The sequence below is a fragment of the Chiloscyllium punctatum genome, chromosome 25, assembly GCF_047496795.1.
Source record: "Chiloscyllium punctatum isolate Juve2018m chromosome 25, sChiPun1.3, whole genome shotgun sequence".
NCBI classification, from domain to species: domain Eukaryota; kingdom Metazoa; phylum Chordata; class Chondrichthyes; order Orectolobiformes; family Hemiscylliidae; genus Chiloscyllium; species Chiloscyllium punctatum.
In genome coordinates this window covers 71,663,600-71,678,715 of record NC_092763.1, presented here as the reverse complement: position 1 = coordinate 71,678,715, position 15,116 = coordinate 71,663,600, and the positions used below count along the sequence as shown (strand labels likewise).

Below are 15,116 nucleotides of genomic sequence, written 5' to 3'. Positions count from 1 at the left end.
GGCTACAACCACATAGCCTCAACTTTGAATTACCAGTTTCCAAATCTCCCCTCCCCCCTCACCCTATCCCAGATCCAACCTTCCAACTCGGTTCCGCCCTCTTTTCCCACTGATCTATCACACTCACCTCCTACTTTCACCCACCTATCGCCATCCCAACTACCTTTCTCCCATCCCATCCCCTCCCATTTATTTCTTAGCCCCTTTCACCCTCCCCAGTCCTGATGAAGGGTTAAGCCCGAAACATCGACTCTGTTGCTCCTCAGATGCTGTGCTTTTTCCAGCGCCATACTTTATCAACCCTGACATCGCCAACATCTGCAGAGTTCACTATCCCCGAAGTCATTTATTACAATGGCTATCAAGTACATGTTGGAATTTCTGGCGTCTTAGGAGCCAAGCATTCACCTTTGAACACAAATGCTAGAGATCACAGTGGGTCAGGCAGCATCCATGGAGAGAAAGCAAGCTAACGTTTGGAGTCCAGATGACTCTTCATCAGAACTGAAGTGTGGAGGGACAGCATTTATGCAACAGTAGGGGAGGGGGAGGTTGCAGTGCTGGGAGAGAGAAAGGATGCTGACAGTTCAGATTCTCTCTCACATTCCAATCACTTGCTCTAAATTATCAATATCCTTTCTCCCCCAGCAATCCAACCTGCTTCCCTCACCATTGCATAAATGCTGCACCCCTGCTTCATCTCAGCTCTGATGGAAGAGGCATCTAAACGTGAGCTTGCTCTCTCTAGGCCTGACCCACTGTGATCGCCAACATTTTTTTTTTGTTTTCAGTACAGATGCCAGCATCTGCAGTAATTTGCTCCGACAAGAATTCGCCTTTGACAGCTTCAAAGAAACAGCAAATCAGTTCACGTCAGTCATTCAGTTTTAGAAAACTCTTACCGATGACTGTTGAAGGCTGCCGTGCAGTCTCATTTGGTGCATTCGAAGCTTGTTTCGAAACTGCAGCTGCAGGGGTGTCGGCTGCTGAGCAGGTGCAGGCTGAGGAGGAGGCGGCTGCTGCTGCTGCTGCTGCACGGCTGCGGTGGGCTGCTGCATATAATGCACCACCGAGGGCTGGCTCTGAGCGCCGGCCACCTGCGACATCTTCTGAGCAGGTAGGTCGGGGTCAAAATGCGACAGCGGCTTGGTGTTGCTGAACGAGAGCTGCTCCGAAGGCAGGGCGTTCTCAGTCACCGGGCCCTGGCTCAGGCCTGCTGGCTGCTGCACCATCATGGGGATGCGGTTGGGCTGGCTGGACGGCGCCTTGTTGTAGAGGTAACTCTGCATGGTGCCGCTCGAGGCGGGGATGCTGGGCAGCATGGCGCTGGGCGGGCTGAACGGCTGCTGGTGCAGGGAGGGGCTCGGCAGCTTGTCCGGCCGGTAGGGCGGGGAAGGCCCGGATGAAGGGACGGGAGGCCAGTTTGCCGCCTGGCCCTGCTGCGGGTGCGGTTGCTGGGTGACGGAGCGCTGGTGCTGGCTCGCGGCGATCTTCTTCAACTGCTGCGCGTGCGACAGTTCGTGCCAGTTGGTCCCCACGCGGTTGGCGCCGGCGCCTGACAACAATGGCGGCTGCGGCTGCGGCTGGTTCGCCGCCTGGTTCTGTGACGCCGAGGACATGGGCAGCGGCATGGGGTTGGGCGGCGCCGGTAACGGGTACGAGGAGGTCCCCGTCGACGGGGGCCGTCGCTGCGGAGAGCCCGCCGGTGCCTGGCTGTAATTGGGAGAAAACTCCCGGCTGGGTATGGGGTTCTCCAAATGGGAGGCTGCCTGAGGAGATGGCTTCCGAGTGTTGCCCTGGCTGGTCTGCACGAGGCCCAGGTTCAGGGGGTCGCTCCTGTTGGTCAGAAGGTCGAGTTCGTTGAGCGACGGGTTGGGCATGTTGGTCAGCTCCTCCAAAAGGTCCTCCAAGTCCTGGTCCATCGTTTGCATGTTGTTGACCGCCTTGGAGTCAAACGAGAACATGTTGTGGCCGTCCCCTACACTGGGTTTCATCTCCGCGTTGGATGTCACGGCAAATTGTGAGCCAATGTCACCCCCGTTTGCCTGGTTGCTGCCCATGAGGCCTGCATTGGTGCCTGGGGCAACACAACCCAAAGAGGGGCCCATGGAGGCAGAGGTCTGCAGGGCCTGGCTACGGTGCCCAATTGGCAGCGAGGAGCTTTGCACATCAGGGCGAAGGACACTGGAGGCATCGCCCTGACCCATTGGAAGACTGACATCGTCCAGGCAGATCCTTTTAACCTCGCCTGAGAATGTGCCATCTGAGAGATCATTGATTTTGTCATGACTGGCAGGTGAACCGTTGCTTTCCAACTTTCTCTTTATTGATCCTTGGAGCTGAAAGAAACAAAAAGGACAGTTTGAGGTTAAGCCAACTCTGGAAAAGAATAAATGTCCCACATCAAGTCAAAAGGAGGCTTCATTGCCCATTCCAAACTGATCGAAAAGCTGATTCCACTGCATGCTGACTTTCCAATGATCATATTGTAATCTTGACTTTCAATGATCTACAAGTGTTTATCAGACCTTCTCAATCTCACAGGTTAATCCTTTATCGGTGCGAGTCTGGGATTTACATATATCATTGTTGCTTCTGTCTACAAACAATAAACATTGTGAATCTACCATGCACTATCGAGGGCTATGGAGGCTGAGTTTCTGTATGTTTAAGGGAGAGATTCGATTAATTTCTGAATACCCGTCAAGTACAGGGTTATGGAAATCGGATGGGTAAAATGTATTGAAGTTTTGGCTCAGCTATGATTGTACTGAATGGTGGGATCGTCATGCTGGGTTGAATGGCCTATTCCTGTTCCTATTCTATGCAGTAAGGGGTAACTGTATGAATGCACTGGAAAAAAAACTAAATTGCAGAAATCCTTGGTTTATGGTACAAAGCACACAACTATTAGACAATCTCTACCAGATGAGGTGAACACACAAAAGAATGATGTAATACAGCAGGAATAAAGGCTGTTAAAAATGGGACACACTTAACATAAGCTCAAATGTAAAGTTAATTATTGGCTAGGAACCAGGTCAATACTTCATTTTGATGAAATGATTAAACAAGAAAAAGAGCACCAAGGAACTGAATTGCACACAGCAGGTTGTTGGAGCAAGGAATGTCTTGCCATGTATTATTGATGCAGAGACTAACTATCTTTTAAAAAGGGAGAACAAATAAACTCATGGAGGAGAGCGGGCAACACAGGGCAGTAGGATTAACTGTTGGAGCATTCAACCAAAGAATCTACAAGGATACAATTGACTGAAATGCCTCCATCTTTGCTGTAAACTGCTTGAGTTCTGTATTCATAAAACAATCTGAGACGCTTCCAGGAACATGAGGGTTTAGTTACACAATCACTGGAAAGTCAATATACAGTGGGATCACAGTGTAGCCTAAATCTGGAGTCTTAGTTCAACATGAGATATGCAGGAGGAAATGTCGCCTCAAGCTCTGTACTTAAATTTGATTTGTATGTTGCAAGTTTAATGTTGATTTTAGTGACAAGTGTAAAAACAGTTTGTATGTTGTATTGATAGCTTTCCACAGACTCGGTTTTTTTCTCCTCTCCTGTACTAACATTGGTGGGTATTAAAAAGGAAAATAGTTGTATGTATTTATTTAGAGGCAGAAGCAATTCCTTTTTCCCCACTCATCTCTAAGTTGATTCACTACCCTCAAATTAAAAATAGCTCAGACAACCAACAACTTGTATTTCCATTATCCAAGGGGCCTTGAAAGAATAGGTGTGGAGAAAATGTTTCCATTGGCAGAAGAGTCTGCAACCAGAAATACAGATTTAAAACAAGTATCAAAAAGTCGGGTATGAGGAGACTTTTTTTTGAAAACAATGCAATGAGTTGTTATGAACTGGAATGCGCTCCTGAAAGGGCAGTGGAAATAGATTCAGTGATAACTTCTGAAATGGATGGGGTCAGTATTTAAAAAGTCAAAAAGGGTTGCAGAGGAAGACAGGGAGACTGCAACTAACTGGATAGCAACTTCAAAGAATTAGCATAGACAACACAGGCAAATGGCCTTGATCTGCACTTTTTGATTCTATCTTTACGGTCAGAAATACCATCCCAAGCCTTCTGAACCAGGTGCTTATGCTATTAACTGATGTTTCGGAAGCAGAAAAGCAAAACCCTGGTCACCACTGCTTTCAGAAGCCTCTCCACTCCCTTCAGCATTTCCACAGAAAACATGGCAAAGATTAGGAACCTACTGGGCAGGAAACCAACATGACTACAAATATCTTCAATTTGCTGCACAGGGCAGTCTGTAGCATAAACATATGATCTAAATGTCACATTCAATCTAATTCCAAACCTGCCACAGCAGGGCACTGTTCCTTAATTCCAGTTACTAGTGTCATGTAAAAGGTTTTCTTGGAACAGAAAACAATCCTAAAGGGTAATGTACTGTCAATATTATTAATCCAGACAACGTCAGTGGTCTGTGTATTATGTTATTGCACGATCCAAGAAAAGCAGTATACCTCTAAGCCTATTAGATAACATTATGATGTGATGTTCCAGCATAAAAGGTCCAGATCTCCACCTTCAGCACTCTCAGTGCAATGGAGTTAGTGCAGTTTGAAGTCAGTCAGCTACGTTATGGGTTGCAGGTATGTAATGTTGCTATAACACCAGGAAGCATAGAACCCAGTCTACCTTTAAGTCCGAGATCTTGTAACGGTGTAAACTGTTAGCATTTTTTATAAATTTCAAAACACCTGCCTCAGTAAGGTGGTGGAAATCTGAAACAGAGGATGACTGAGAAACTCAACAGATCTGACTGTTCAAAGTTTGGTAGAAGATTTGTAGCTCGGGTGCTCGTTGTTGTGGTTCTGTTCGCCGAGCTGGGAATTTGTCTTGCAAACGTTTCGTCCCCTGTCTAGGTGACATCCTCCCAAGCACTGAGGATGTCACCTAGACAGGGGACAAAACGTTTGCAAGACAAATTCCCAGCTTGGCGAACAGAACCACAACAGATCTGACTGTATCTGTGGAGTGACAAATAGAGTTAAGACTTTGAGTCTGGTTTGACTCCTTCAGAACTGAAGCCTGTTCAGCCTGAACTGAACTAGTTCTGAACAAAAGTCAGACTAGACTCAAAACATTAACTCTGTATCTGTCTCCACAGAATCTGCCGGATTTGCTGAAGTTCTCCGACATTCGCTATATTTTCTCTGTTATAAGGTTATGTTACAAGGCTAGCACTAGGAAAATTGTGCGAATATGATATTATCTAACTATGGTGTTGACTCAAGAAACCACATCAATCTAAATGATAGGGAAGTGGACTCTGATGGCTGGCAGTATTACCATAACAGTTAAGGATTATCACCATCATTAACTCTCTTGCATTCTCGTAGCAATGCTCCTACCCATCAGAGTCCATTTCCCAACCAATTAGCATTCTCTTCTCAGTGTAAATGTTGATTTTCCAGTTACATTGGTATTCTTGCAAATTGTCCTGATGAGTGCAAAACAAAAAGCTTGGGGAAAGATGTGTCTTTTCTCAGGAATACATCAAGTTCTGAATTCGAAAATTACGTTTATACAATTAAGGATTATCTTTTTTGTTGGCTTTCCTCAAGTTGAGAAAGTTTTAAAATTTTTGCCAGACCCCTCCCCATTTACACTTTTCCACCCGTGCCCCTACACTTATTTCAGGCTGATGGGAAGGCCTGAAACTTTGGCCTTTCAATAATGTTTTGCAACAGACTGCAAGGAGCTGTATAAGAATAGCCAGGGACTGAACCCACTAATTTCACTTCCTCCAGTTGGAAAGCACCTCCATCAGTCAAGACTGAAAGTGCACCACAAGGAATGTTCACATCATAATTTGATAAAATAAAGATGGAAGGCTATTCATCCATCCAAAGAGATCCCAACGTTACCCTCAATTATTCCTAGAACAATTCCAAAGCCCACACCTTTACTGCTCATCTACAATGTTTCCTCATTTACAGCTCACTTACTCTTAGTTTCTACTTCTGCAGTTTAAAGCAGCATTCTGGGTTAAAATGAAATATAGAGAGTATATTACACAAACCCTGAGTATGTTACACAATTAATTTAATCATGCCTGATCATCCAACCCCATACTCTGTCCCCATTTTCTCTCCATACCATTTGAACCCCTTTAGCCCGAAGAACTGTATCTAATTTGTTCTTGAAAACATTCAATGTTTTGGCCTCAACTGCATTCTATGGCAGAGAATTCCATAGGATCCCCACTTATTTTTATTGACTTCTTCTATATCCTTAATATCTGACCAAAATGTCACTCATTAAATGTCCTCTTTCCTGACTAATTGTCTTGCCACTGTTGAATAATGACGGGGGATCTTTCAATGACCTTTCTACCTCAGACTTAATCAGGGTGGAGTCGAGAAGGAAGTGAGGTCCCCACCCATCTCCCTCGTTAAATACCCCCGCCATCAAATGTGTAGGTTATAGCATAGGGACTGAACATACTTGAGTGGAAATTAAACAGTACAATTGCACTCCTCTGGTGTGTCAGGCCTGACTGCCGTGCTCAAGGTCTTTGGAGTTGGCCTTGAGAACACAACCCTCAGATTTGTGTGATGAGAGTGCTACCAACAGAACCATGGCTGACTAAACCAATATACCCTTAGCATAGACTTAGTCACAATTCCATTTTGTCTTGGCATGATCACTCATATTTCAGCTGAATGGAAAAGCTCTAGATGATCTGTGGATATGATGCTGTATCACACTGGCCTGATTGTCCGAGCTGCTGGGAGGCAGTATAGACTGCTTGGTGTGTACTGCACAGTATGATTTACTCAGGTTTTCTTCTGGGGACAAGCAACATGCTGTGGCAGCTAATCAGTGAGCTCAAGTACCATTTAATAAAAACAACCAAAAGGTGCCCATTGCATGCATATTCTCCTGGGTCCATGACAAGTTGTCAAGCTGCCTATGTGTAAAAATTAACAATGAGTTACAGATGTTGGACCAAAGTGAAGCCTTGCTGCTGAAGAAACACAAGGTTCAACCTAGTTTACAACTCGTGCTTCCAAAAAAAGTCTGCATTCATTTGTTATAATCGTTGCCGTAGCAACAAATTGGTCCCATTCTCCAGCTTTTTCTCAAACTGAAAAAACACTCTCATCCTTCGGTGATCGCAATAAATTGGATAAATTCTTGGCTGGATGTGTACTTGCACCTCAACGGTGCAGCATGTTTAGTTTTGTGAAATTCCACAGAACTGTTATTTTATCCTTTTATGTAATCGGCAAGTCTCTAATGCAAAAATATCACTCTATATCTTACCTTTAAATTAGAAGTGACTTACTCTGCCACATTTTAACACACTGCTTTCATCAAATTTTATAAATTAACCATGCCGTATTAATGTCTTTAAATTAAATTGATTTAGCCTAGTTTTTTTTTATTTTAAAAGGATTATTTAGTATTTTTTTTTTGGCTGTAGCTTCCTGGTTAGACTTCTGGCCAATTGAGGAGCCCCTAGGAGTGTTTTTTAACTTGTGCATATACTTCTGATTTTTAAGCATTTTCTTCAAAGTTCTGCCAACTGTGTTTTTGTTAAATGTAGCTGGCTAAGTGCTGACTAAATTGGCTGGCTTAAGGTTTTCAAAGCTTTAAACTTATTTTGTGCAGTCGAAGAGAGACAAAACGATTGCTCAATCATTAATCCGAGAACAACATCTTTTGTTTTCTTTTTTGAAAAGGACCACTGCTATGAAACATGCAACCTTTCTGTGGCCTTGCTTCAAAACAAAAAACAAGTGTTTCCCCTAAAGTGTGAATTAAAATATATTCCACATGTACACGTTTTTCCAATGTTGGAACATGTGTCTCATCTGCCACTACTGGAATATTTGGAAGTACCGCCTATTCATCCACTTGTGGCTGGCTGGCAATTACTCATTTCTTCCTAGCTTCTCTCTTTCCCTTCAGATCTCTCCCTCCCCTAACCTCAAAGCATCCTATTTCCTCTTCATTGCTGCTCTATCCTCCTGATTTCACTCTATGCCAGTTGCACTTGACTAAGTTGTCTGATGTGAAGAATGCATGCCCAATATCATGTCCTCCGCCCCTAATTAATTGAATATCTCACAGGGACACAGCAATTAAATATATTCATTCCTGCCAACTTAGGTCACTCTTTAGAGGCTTAAAACAGCATCATGGTAATCCTGATTCAGTCTTGAGCCATGGGCTGGATTTTCTCTGCAAGAAAATGCAAGATGGGGGATTGGGTCTCCTTCCTGGTCCTGAAGGAGAAAGCAGTTACCTACCTCCAAATTTCTCCACAGAGGTCAGTTAAGGTCAGAAGACAGGCTTGATGTTCTTGGTGGCTCTGTAAGCCATAGGGACTTGAGAGGCCATCATGCCATTAAAACACACCTACATTTTTAAAATTATTCATTCAAGGGTCTTGGACATTGCTAGCTGGACCAGCATTTGTTCCTGTCCCTAGTTGCCCTTGAGAAGGTGGTGGTGGGCTGTCTTGTTGATCTGCTGCAGCCTATGTGCTGTGGGTAGACCTACAATCCCAATAGGGACTTTTACCCACCTTATGGTGTCATGGGATCTTATCTCCATTTGAACATTAACACAAAGGACAGCACCTCCTACAATGCAAAATTCCTTCAGTATTGAAATGTCAGCTTGGTTTCTTGCTCAAACAATCAGAGAAGGTCAAGGGCAGCAGATATGTGAGACACCACCCCCTGCAAGTTCTCATCCAAGTCACTCACCATCCTGACTTGGAAGCGTACCGCTGTTTGTTAACTGCCACTGGGTCAAATTCCTGGAATTCTCTTCCTAACATCATTGTGGGTCAACCTACAGCATGTGGACTGCAGCGATTCAAGGAGGCAGCACACCACCATCTTCTTAAGGGCAACTAGGGATGGGTAATATATACCCAGCAATGCCTATGAGTGAATTTTAAAAATCTTGCACTCTTGATCTATTAACCTGACTGGAGTGTTCAATGATTCAATTGTTCTGAGTCCGAATATATAAGTCTGATGCTCATTGTGCCCGATTGGTTAAGCTTGTGTGGGGATCCTGACAAAGTTAAAGATACAGTAGCTGAAAGGCTGAGCCAGAAGCATGGAGTATACATTTTACAGCATTGTGTAAAGTATTCTGAAGAAAAGCACTGGGCAATCAGAAACTAGTGTTGTATTTACATAGATCTGAGATATTAAATCGACAACACTGGCGATAAATAAACCAAAACAATGTAAAGTCAACCACTGCCAATGGAACTTATTTCATCCTATAGCCATGACATGTAATCTGAATTATCTCAATAGATATTTTTTCCAATCTATATTCCCTAACTGAACATAGGACAATATACCTGCAAATAGACTGACACCCACAACACAGTGGTTTCATTTTTTTGACAAAGTTCTAAATTTAATTACATGTCAACATAATTTTATCTGTACTCTTTGTGAGGTTTCTTTATCCATCAGAACTAGAAGATGCGACATTTTTACTGTCTGTAATTATTAATTTAAAAAGAAACCAGATGTTAATGGAAAGTTGGATGTTTGTGCATTCCTGTTTAAATCTCTCTCAGTCACAAAACATACAGTAAGATGTCCAATGCAGACTTGCCCATTAAAGAGCAAATAGTTTCCATAATATTGCACTGCTTCAGGGAATACACAACAACCCTGTATATAGTTACATTGCACCACTCATAGTAACACCATCAATAGATACAAGTATGAAGGTAGAATGTGTTACATATCCTTTTACTTAAGGACTGGACTATCAATCAGAAGTCCCAGGAAAGTTGGATTATGTATCCCCAGTTGCAGGTTCCTTGAAATTTAATTCACTGGATTTCTCAGTTCACTGCAGTGCTACAAGATGGAAGATATTATAGAACTCTGGTCAAAGAAGACCCAAGCAAGTCTGCTTTAAGGTGACTGTCGACAGACATCAATGACTAAAATCACCAGATAGACAGAATGTGCATGGAAAGAGATTTTAAAAATGAAGTAATGTCAGCCAGGCTGGTCAATCTATAAATGGTTATGGCAGGCAGCAAGAGTGAGAGTGTTTCCTGGTCAGCCAGAACAGTGTGGTAGCTGCATTGTAGTGACTTCCCTGTATTAAAAGGTGTCATGTCTGGGCTCTTGCCCTGAGAATTATCATTACAAGACTATCTCACATACATTGCAGATTAAAAAAGTTTCCATCTATTCATTTTAGCAGAAGAATCAAAAAGTAGGTGATGATTTATCCTAATTCACTTAAAGTAGGTAGATAATTAGTTCCATTTCCTGCCTCTGACATGAACATTTGGCCCAGTATGTTGTCTTGTAGTGTATCCACCTGGTAAAAGTAAAGGTAAAGTAACTGTAGTCCTATTGGACCATTGGCTGATCTATCAGCAGTTGCACTTTGACCTGAGGGTCACCATGCCTCAGGTGAGGGGAAGAGGTTCAGAAAGAAAGTCCTCACTGATAACCTCAGCCAGTGTGGGAATTGAATCTACATTTTTGAGATCACTCTACATTGTAAACCAGCAACTCAATCTAACTGAATCCATTTATCCAACCTGTAAATATTCCATGTTTAGTATATGATACAAATTTCAGTCACAGACGTGCTATTTATCTTAAAATAGGCAAAGAAATGAAACTAGAGCCTTTACCTTTTTTTAGACTGGGTGTTTGATTTAGTTTCATAAGCTCATGAAACGTCTTTGTACACAATTAATAAAAGAAGGTTGCTAGCCATTGCAGTGTTCTGCACAGGCTCTTTATAGTTATACTGGAGCATTAGCCTGAATTGTTCCATGCATTTCAGACTCAGCAGTAACGACTGACGGGTTCTGCACTCGGGCTTTCAAACTGTGCATTATGAAAAGATTATCCCATCTAAAGTTCTTGGAACATCTGGTGTTTCACAGGAGAACCATGAAGTAAATCATAATGCACCCAAAATCCCCAAACACTAAGCAGGTCATTAATCTATTATTAGTGTGTGCTAAAAAAAAAGTGCCACAGGAAAAAAAAAGTAATTGGAGTCCATTTCAAAACCAATGACACACATCAGATTTGTTTTTCCTTCTATGTAGTTTGTTTTCCAGTACTTTTCTTTTTAAATTAAAGCTGGTCTGTAATCAGCCTTTGTTTAAATCCACTAATACCGATGATGCATTAAGTATCCTGCAAAGCTCTGCATGTGCCATGTTGCATTGTGAACCCTTGATTCTTGTCCCCAGTTAACTGTGCTGCTGTTGAGCTACAGTGACTGGTGTCACGCTATGCAACCCATTTAAAAATTCATTAGGTTTTTTTTGCTTGCCGTGCTGTCTATGCAAATAGCCTTATAAACAAATTTACATGCCACAGAGCCTGGTTGCTGTCTGGCTTTGTTTCGTAAATTAAAATGGCTATAATCAATCTCTGCAATGCAAAGAAGAGAAGATTACTTAACTATTTTCCATTTGAGAAATATTTAGGGGAGGGAGATGAAGAATCTGCTTTCTCTCATGGTGTGCTGAGAAGCAGTGAGGGTATTTAATTGGAATGGAAGGTACACGCCTTTTCATAATCAATCTTTATCAGAAATGTTATGACAGACCTCTGGTGCAGGTGGGACTTGAATGCAGACGTCCTGCCTCAGAGGTAGGGACACTACTACTGTACCACAAGAACCTGTCCACTCCCATTAAATCCAGAATTGAAGTCCTTTAATGGACAATTAAGGACCACTTAAGGACCTCATTTCACTGTCACTGCTGCTTTCCCAGCTACAAATCGGTGAGTTGCCACTCAGAATGCAATAAATAAACCTATGTGGGCTGCTTCTCATCTCCCTTTGGGGGAGATGACCTCCACCCTGCTGACCTCCCCAATCGCACTGCCATTACCCACTTCTGGCCCGGGTCGTTCCACTATTCTGAATCTCCAGAGGCTATGGATCCAACAGCAACTGCCACCTCCAATGATGCTGCTGAATAAATGAGCTACAGACCTCCCTCTGGTTGGCAGCTGTTGGTAGGTGGCATCTCCACTCACAGGATCCTCATGCAGGACAAACACCCACCTCTCAGCTGGCCTGGTGAGCTCATCATTCAATGGACATGCCTTGCACCAGCTGTCCTGCTGGCAGACTTTTTTTTATTTCAAAAACATACTTTATTCATAAAATTATTTGGATCTCTATACAATTGGTCATGCCATTCTTGTGCACACATTACATTGCTTTATATACAGACATCGAAATTTATTTTTCCTATATACAAGTCTGTACGTTTATTATCCAGCTCCTCTGCTGAGGCGTCAGCAGAGCCCAAATGACTGCACGGGCCCCCTGTTCTTCTTTGGCAGGCAGACGTTACACGGTGGTCTTTCCCCACCGCGCCTTGGCGACAGCTGCCCCAAGCTTCAGCGCATCCCTCAACACGTAGTCCTGGACCTTGGAATGTGCCAGTCTGCAACACTCAATCGGGGTCAACTCCTTCAGCTGGAAGATCAACAGGTTTTGGACCACCCAGAGAGCATCTTTCACCGAGATGATGATCCTCCAGACACAGTTGATGTTCGTCTCGGTGTGCGTCCCGGGGAACAGGCCGTAGAGCACGGAGTCCCGCGTCACGGCGCTGCTTGGGACGAACCTCAACAAACACCACTGCATTCCTCTCCAGACCTCTTCTGCATAGGCACATTCAGAAGGAGGTGTGTGACAGTCTTGTCCTCCCTGCAGCTGCTTCGAGGGCAGCGTGCGGTGCAGCAGAGTCCGGGTGTGCATAAAGGATCGCACAGGCAGAGCCCTTCTCACCACCAGCCAAGCCATATCTTGGTGCTTGTTGGAAAGTTCTGGCAATGAGGCATTCTGCCAAATGACTTTGACAGTCTGCTCAGGGAACCGCTCGATAGGATCCGCCCTCTCCTTTTCCCGAAGGGTTTCAATGACACTACGGGCTGACCACTTCCTGATGGACTTGTGGTCAAAGGTGTTTTTCTTCATAAACTTCTCCACGAAGGACAAGTGATACGGAACGGCCCAACTACTCGGAGCGTTCCACGGCAGCGAGGCCAGGCCCATCCTTCGCAACACCAGGGACAGGTAGAACCTCAGTACGTAGTGACACTTGGTGTTTGCGTACCGGGGATCCATGCACAGCTTGATGCAGCCACACAAAAAAGGTGGCCAACGAGATTCCCATTGCTTTCATGAGATTCAAAATGGAACCAAAACAGGCTAAATGGCCTACCCTGCTGCTAGTTTGTACATTTCTATGTTTGTCAGCATGACAGTCTTACTATTCTAAACTGTATGCCCAGCTGCAAAGGTAGGAAGGTCACCGCAGATCTTAAGGAAAGGTATCCACAAAGATCTTGTAATTTCTTTGGCAAGAATTCCCCTTTTTTTGATGGCTCTTTAAATCTGGCAAAGTCTAGGAATGTCTTGGTGTGGAGCTGCAGTGATGTCAGCAAACAGCCAATCAAATTGAAGCATTTGCACAGATAGAAATAAAAGCAGACAGTGGGAACTGGACCTCGGCTGTGCTCTGTGCTGCTAGAAATAAAAGCACTTTAGATCCTTCACATCCATTTTAATTTTTCAGATAGCCAAACAAATCTATTATGGTAGCAGCTAACATGAAGATTGAAAGCTTTTTTTTAAAAAATAGATAAAAATACATTTTTTAAAATTAGTGCAAGTTCATCAACCCCATTATTCCTTATTCTACAGGCTATAATGTTTTACAGGCTTTTTACTTTACAGCATGTTTGGAAGCTATCATGACTGTAAAGATGTAAAGCTATTGAAACCTCTATACCATCTCTATATCACACTATCCAGAGGAGCAGAGACTCACTGACAGCCTTTCCTGGAATCCCACACATTACTATATACGTCAGTCTCCTTGGCAATAATGACAACTTCACTGTCATTACCAGAGCAAACTTAAGGCCAACAGATTTGTGATGCGCATGTTAAGGGCATCCAAAACTCTCACAGTAAAAATCATGCACATGGTCACTACAGAACTAGCTGCTTTGCCGACCCAGCTCCAAATAAAATGAACTTGGATGCGCCGTGGATTAAGGTGCTAAGATTAGCCAGCCTAGATTAAGGCGCATTTGATGAAGAGGCAATTCATGGGGTGCAGAGAAAAGGTCAGCAGGTTACACGTATGAAGCAGGGAGATGCAACATGTGTATCCAGTATGCACCTCAAAATACACAAGTGATTGTGTGCTAATTTGACAGTGTCAATGAAGATATGTCGCTACTAGATGAGAACACGAGTCAAGTTCCACAATGGTCTAAAACTGAACTTCCATCAGGTATATTTCTAATGCTTGGGGTACAGATTGATGTATGTTTTCCACAAGGTATAGTACACCCAAGTAATGCTATCTGTCATGCAATCATTGTGTGGCAACCACCTACAAATCTCTCTCAAAGTTCTGAGTATGTCAAGAAACAGTAAGCTGAAACAATGTTTAGAGAGGTTCACAAAACAGCCAACAAGCAACTATTAAAGTTGTCCTGGGATTTGGAAGCCTAAATAAATTTGCATAGTTCCCACTAAATTTCAATAATGTGATTCCAATGACTACAGAATGTTAAGCATGACTTCTGAGTAACATCCGAATACAATCTTCCCCCAGAAGTGGAAAATCACAGTGAATATTCCCTGTTGTTACTGATTGGATCCTTTTATATAAATTCAATGTTAAACATGCTACTGGTAAAGCAAATGGGTTCAAATATTGAGTATTGTAGTATATGCATTTCCTATGGGCTATAGGTCACAGCTCAAAACTTATTCCACTCAGCTTACTTTTATTCAACTTGAAAAGTATCCTTCAAACAAGATCCCTGTCATTTCAAATCCTCAGGCATTTTGGTATCAAAACAATTTTGTTTTTAAAATATGCACAATTTCTGGCTTTGATCCACGCAGGCAATTACCAGTCGCTCATGTTTCAGCTATAGTTTTACCACAAGGAGATATTCTTCCAATCTCAAGTGATCTGCTTTGGTTGTGTAACACATTTGCAAACATTTCAATAATATGACCCAATATATGGCAATGATTTGGCATTTA

The 15,116-nt window shown here is 43.2% G+C and overlaps 1 protein-coding gene and 1 long non-coding RNA gene across 4 annotated transcripts in view; one reads left to right on the top strand and one right to left on the bottom strand.

Moving 5' to 3' along the window:
• Positions 1-15,116, bottom strand: part of LOC140496056 (mastermind-like protein 2) — a 126,950-nt gene that overhangs the window by 75,545 nt on the left and 36,289 nt on the right. For all 3 annotated transcript variants that reach the window (XM_072595535.1, XM_072595537.1, XM_072595536.1), the window contains exon 2: positions 903-2,339. In XM_072595535.1, coding sequence (XP_072451636.1) covers positions 903-2,339 — 1,437 coding nt within the window. The remainder of the gene's footprint in view (positions 1-902; positions 2,340-15,116) is intronic.
• Positions 1,006-15,116, top strand: part of LOC140496057 (uncharacterized) — a 45,250-nt gene continuing 31,139 nt past the window's right edge. The window contains exon 1 of the long non-coding RNA XR_011964149.1: positions 1,006-1,117. This is a non-coding gene — a long non-coding RNA (uncharacterized lncRNA). The remainder of the gene's footprint in view (positions 1,118-15,116) is intronic.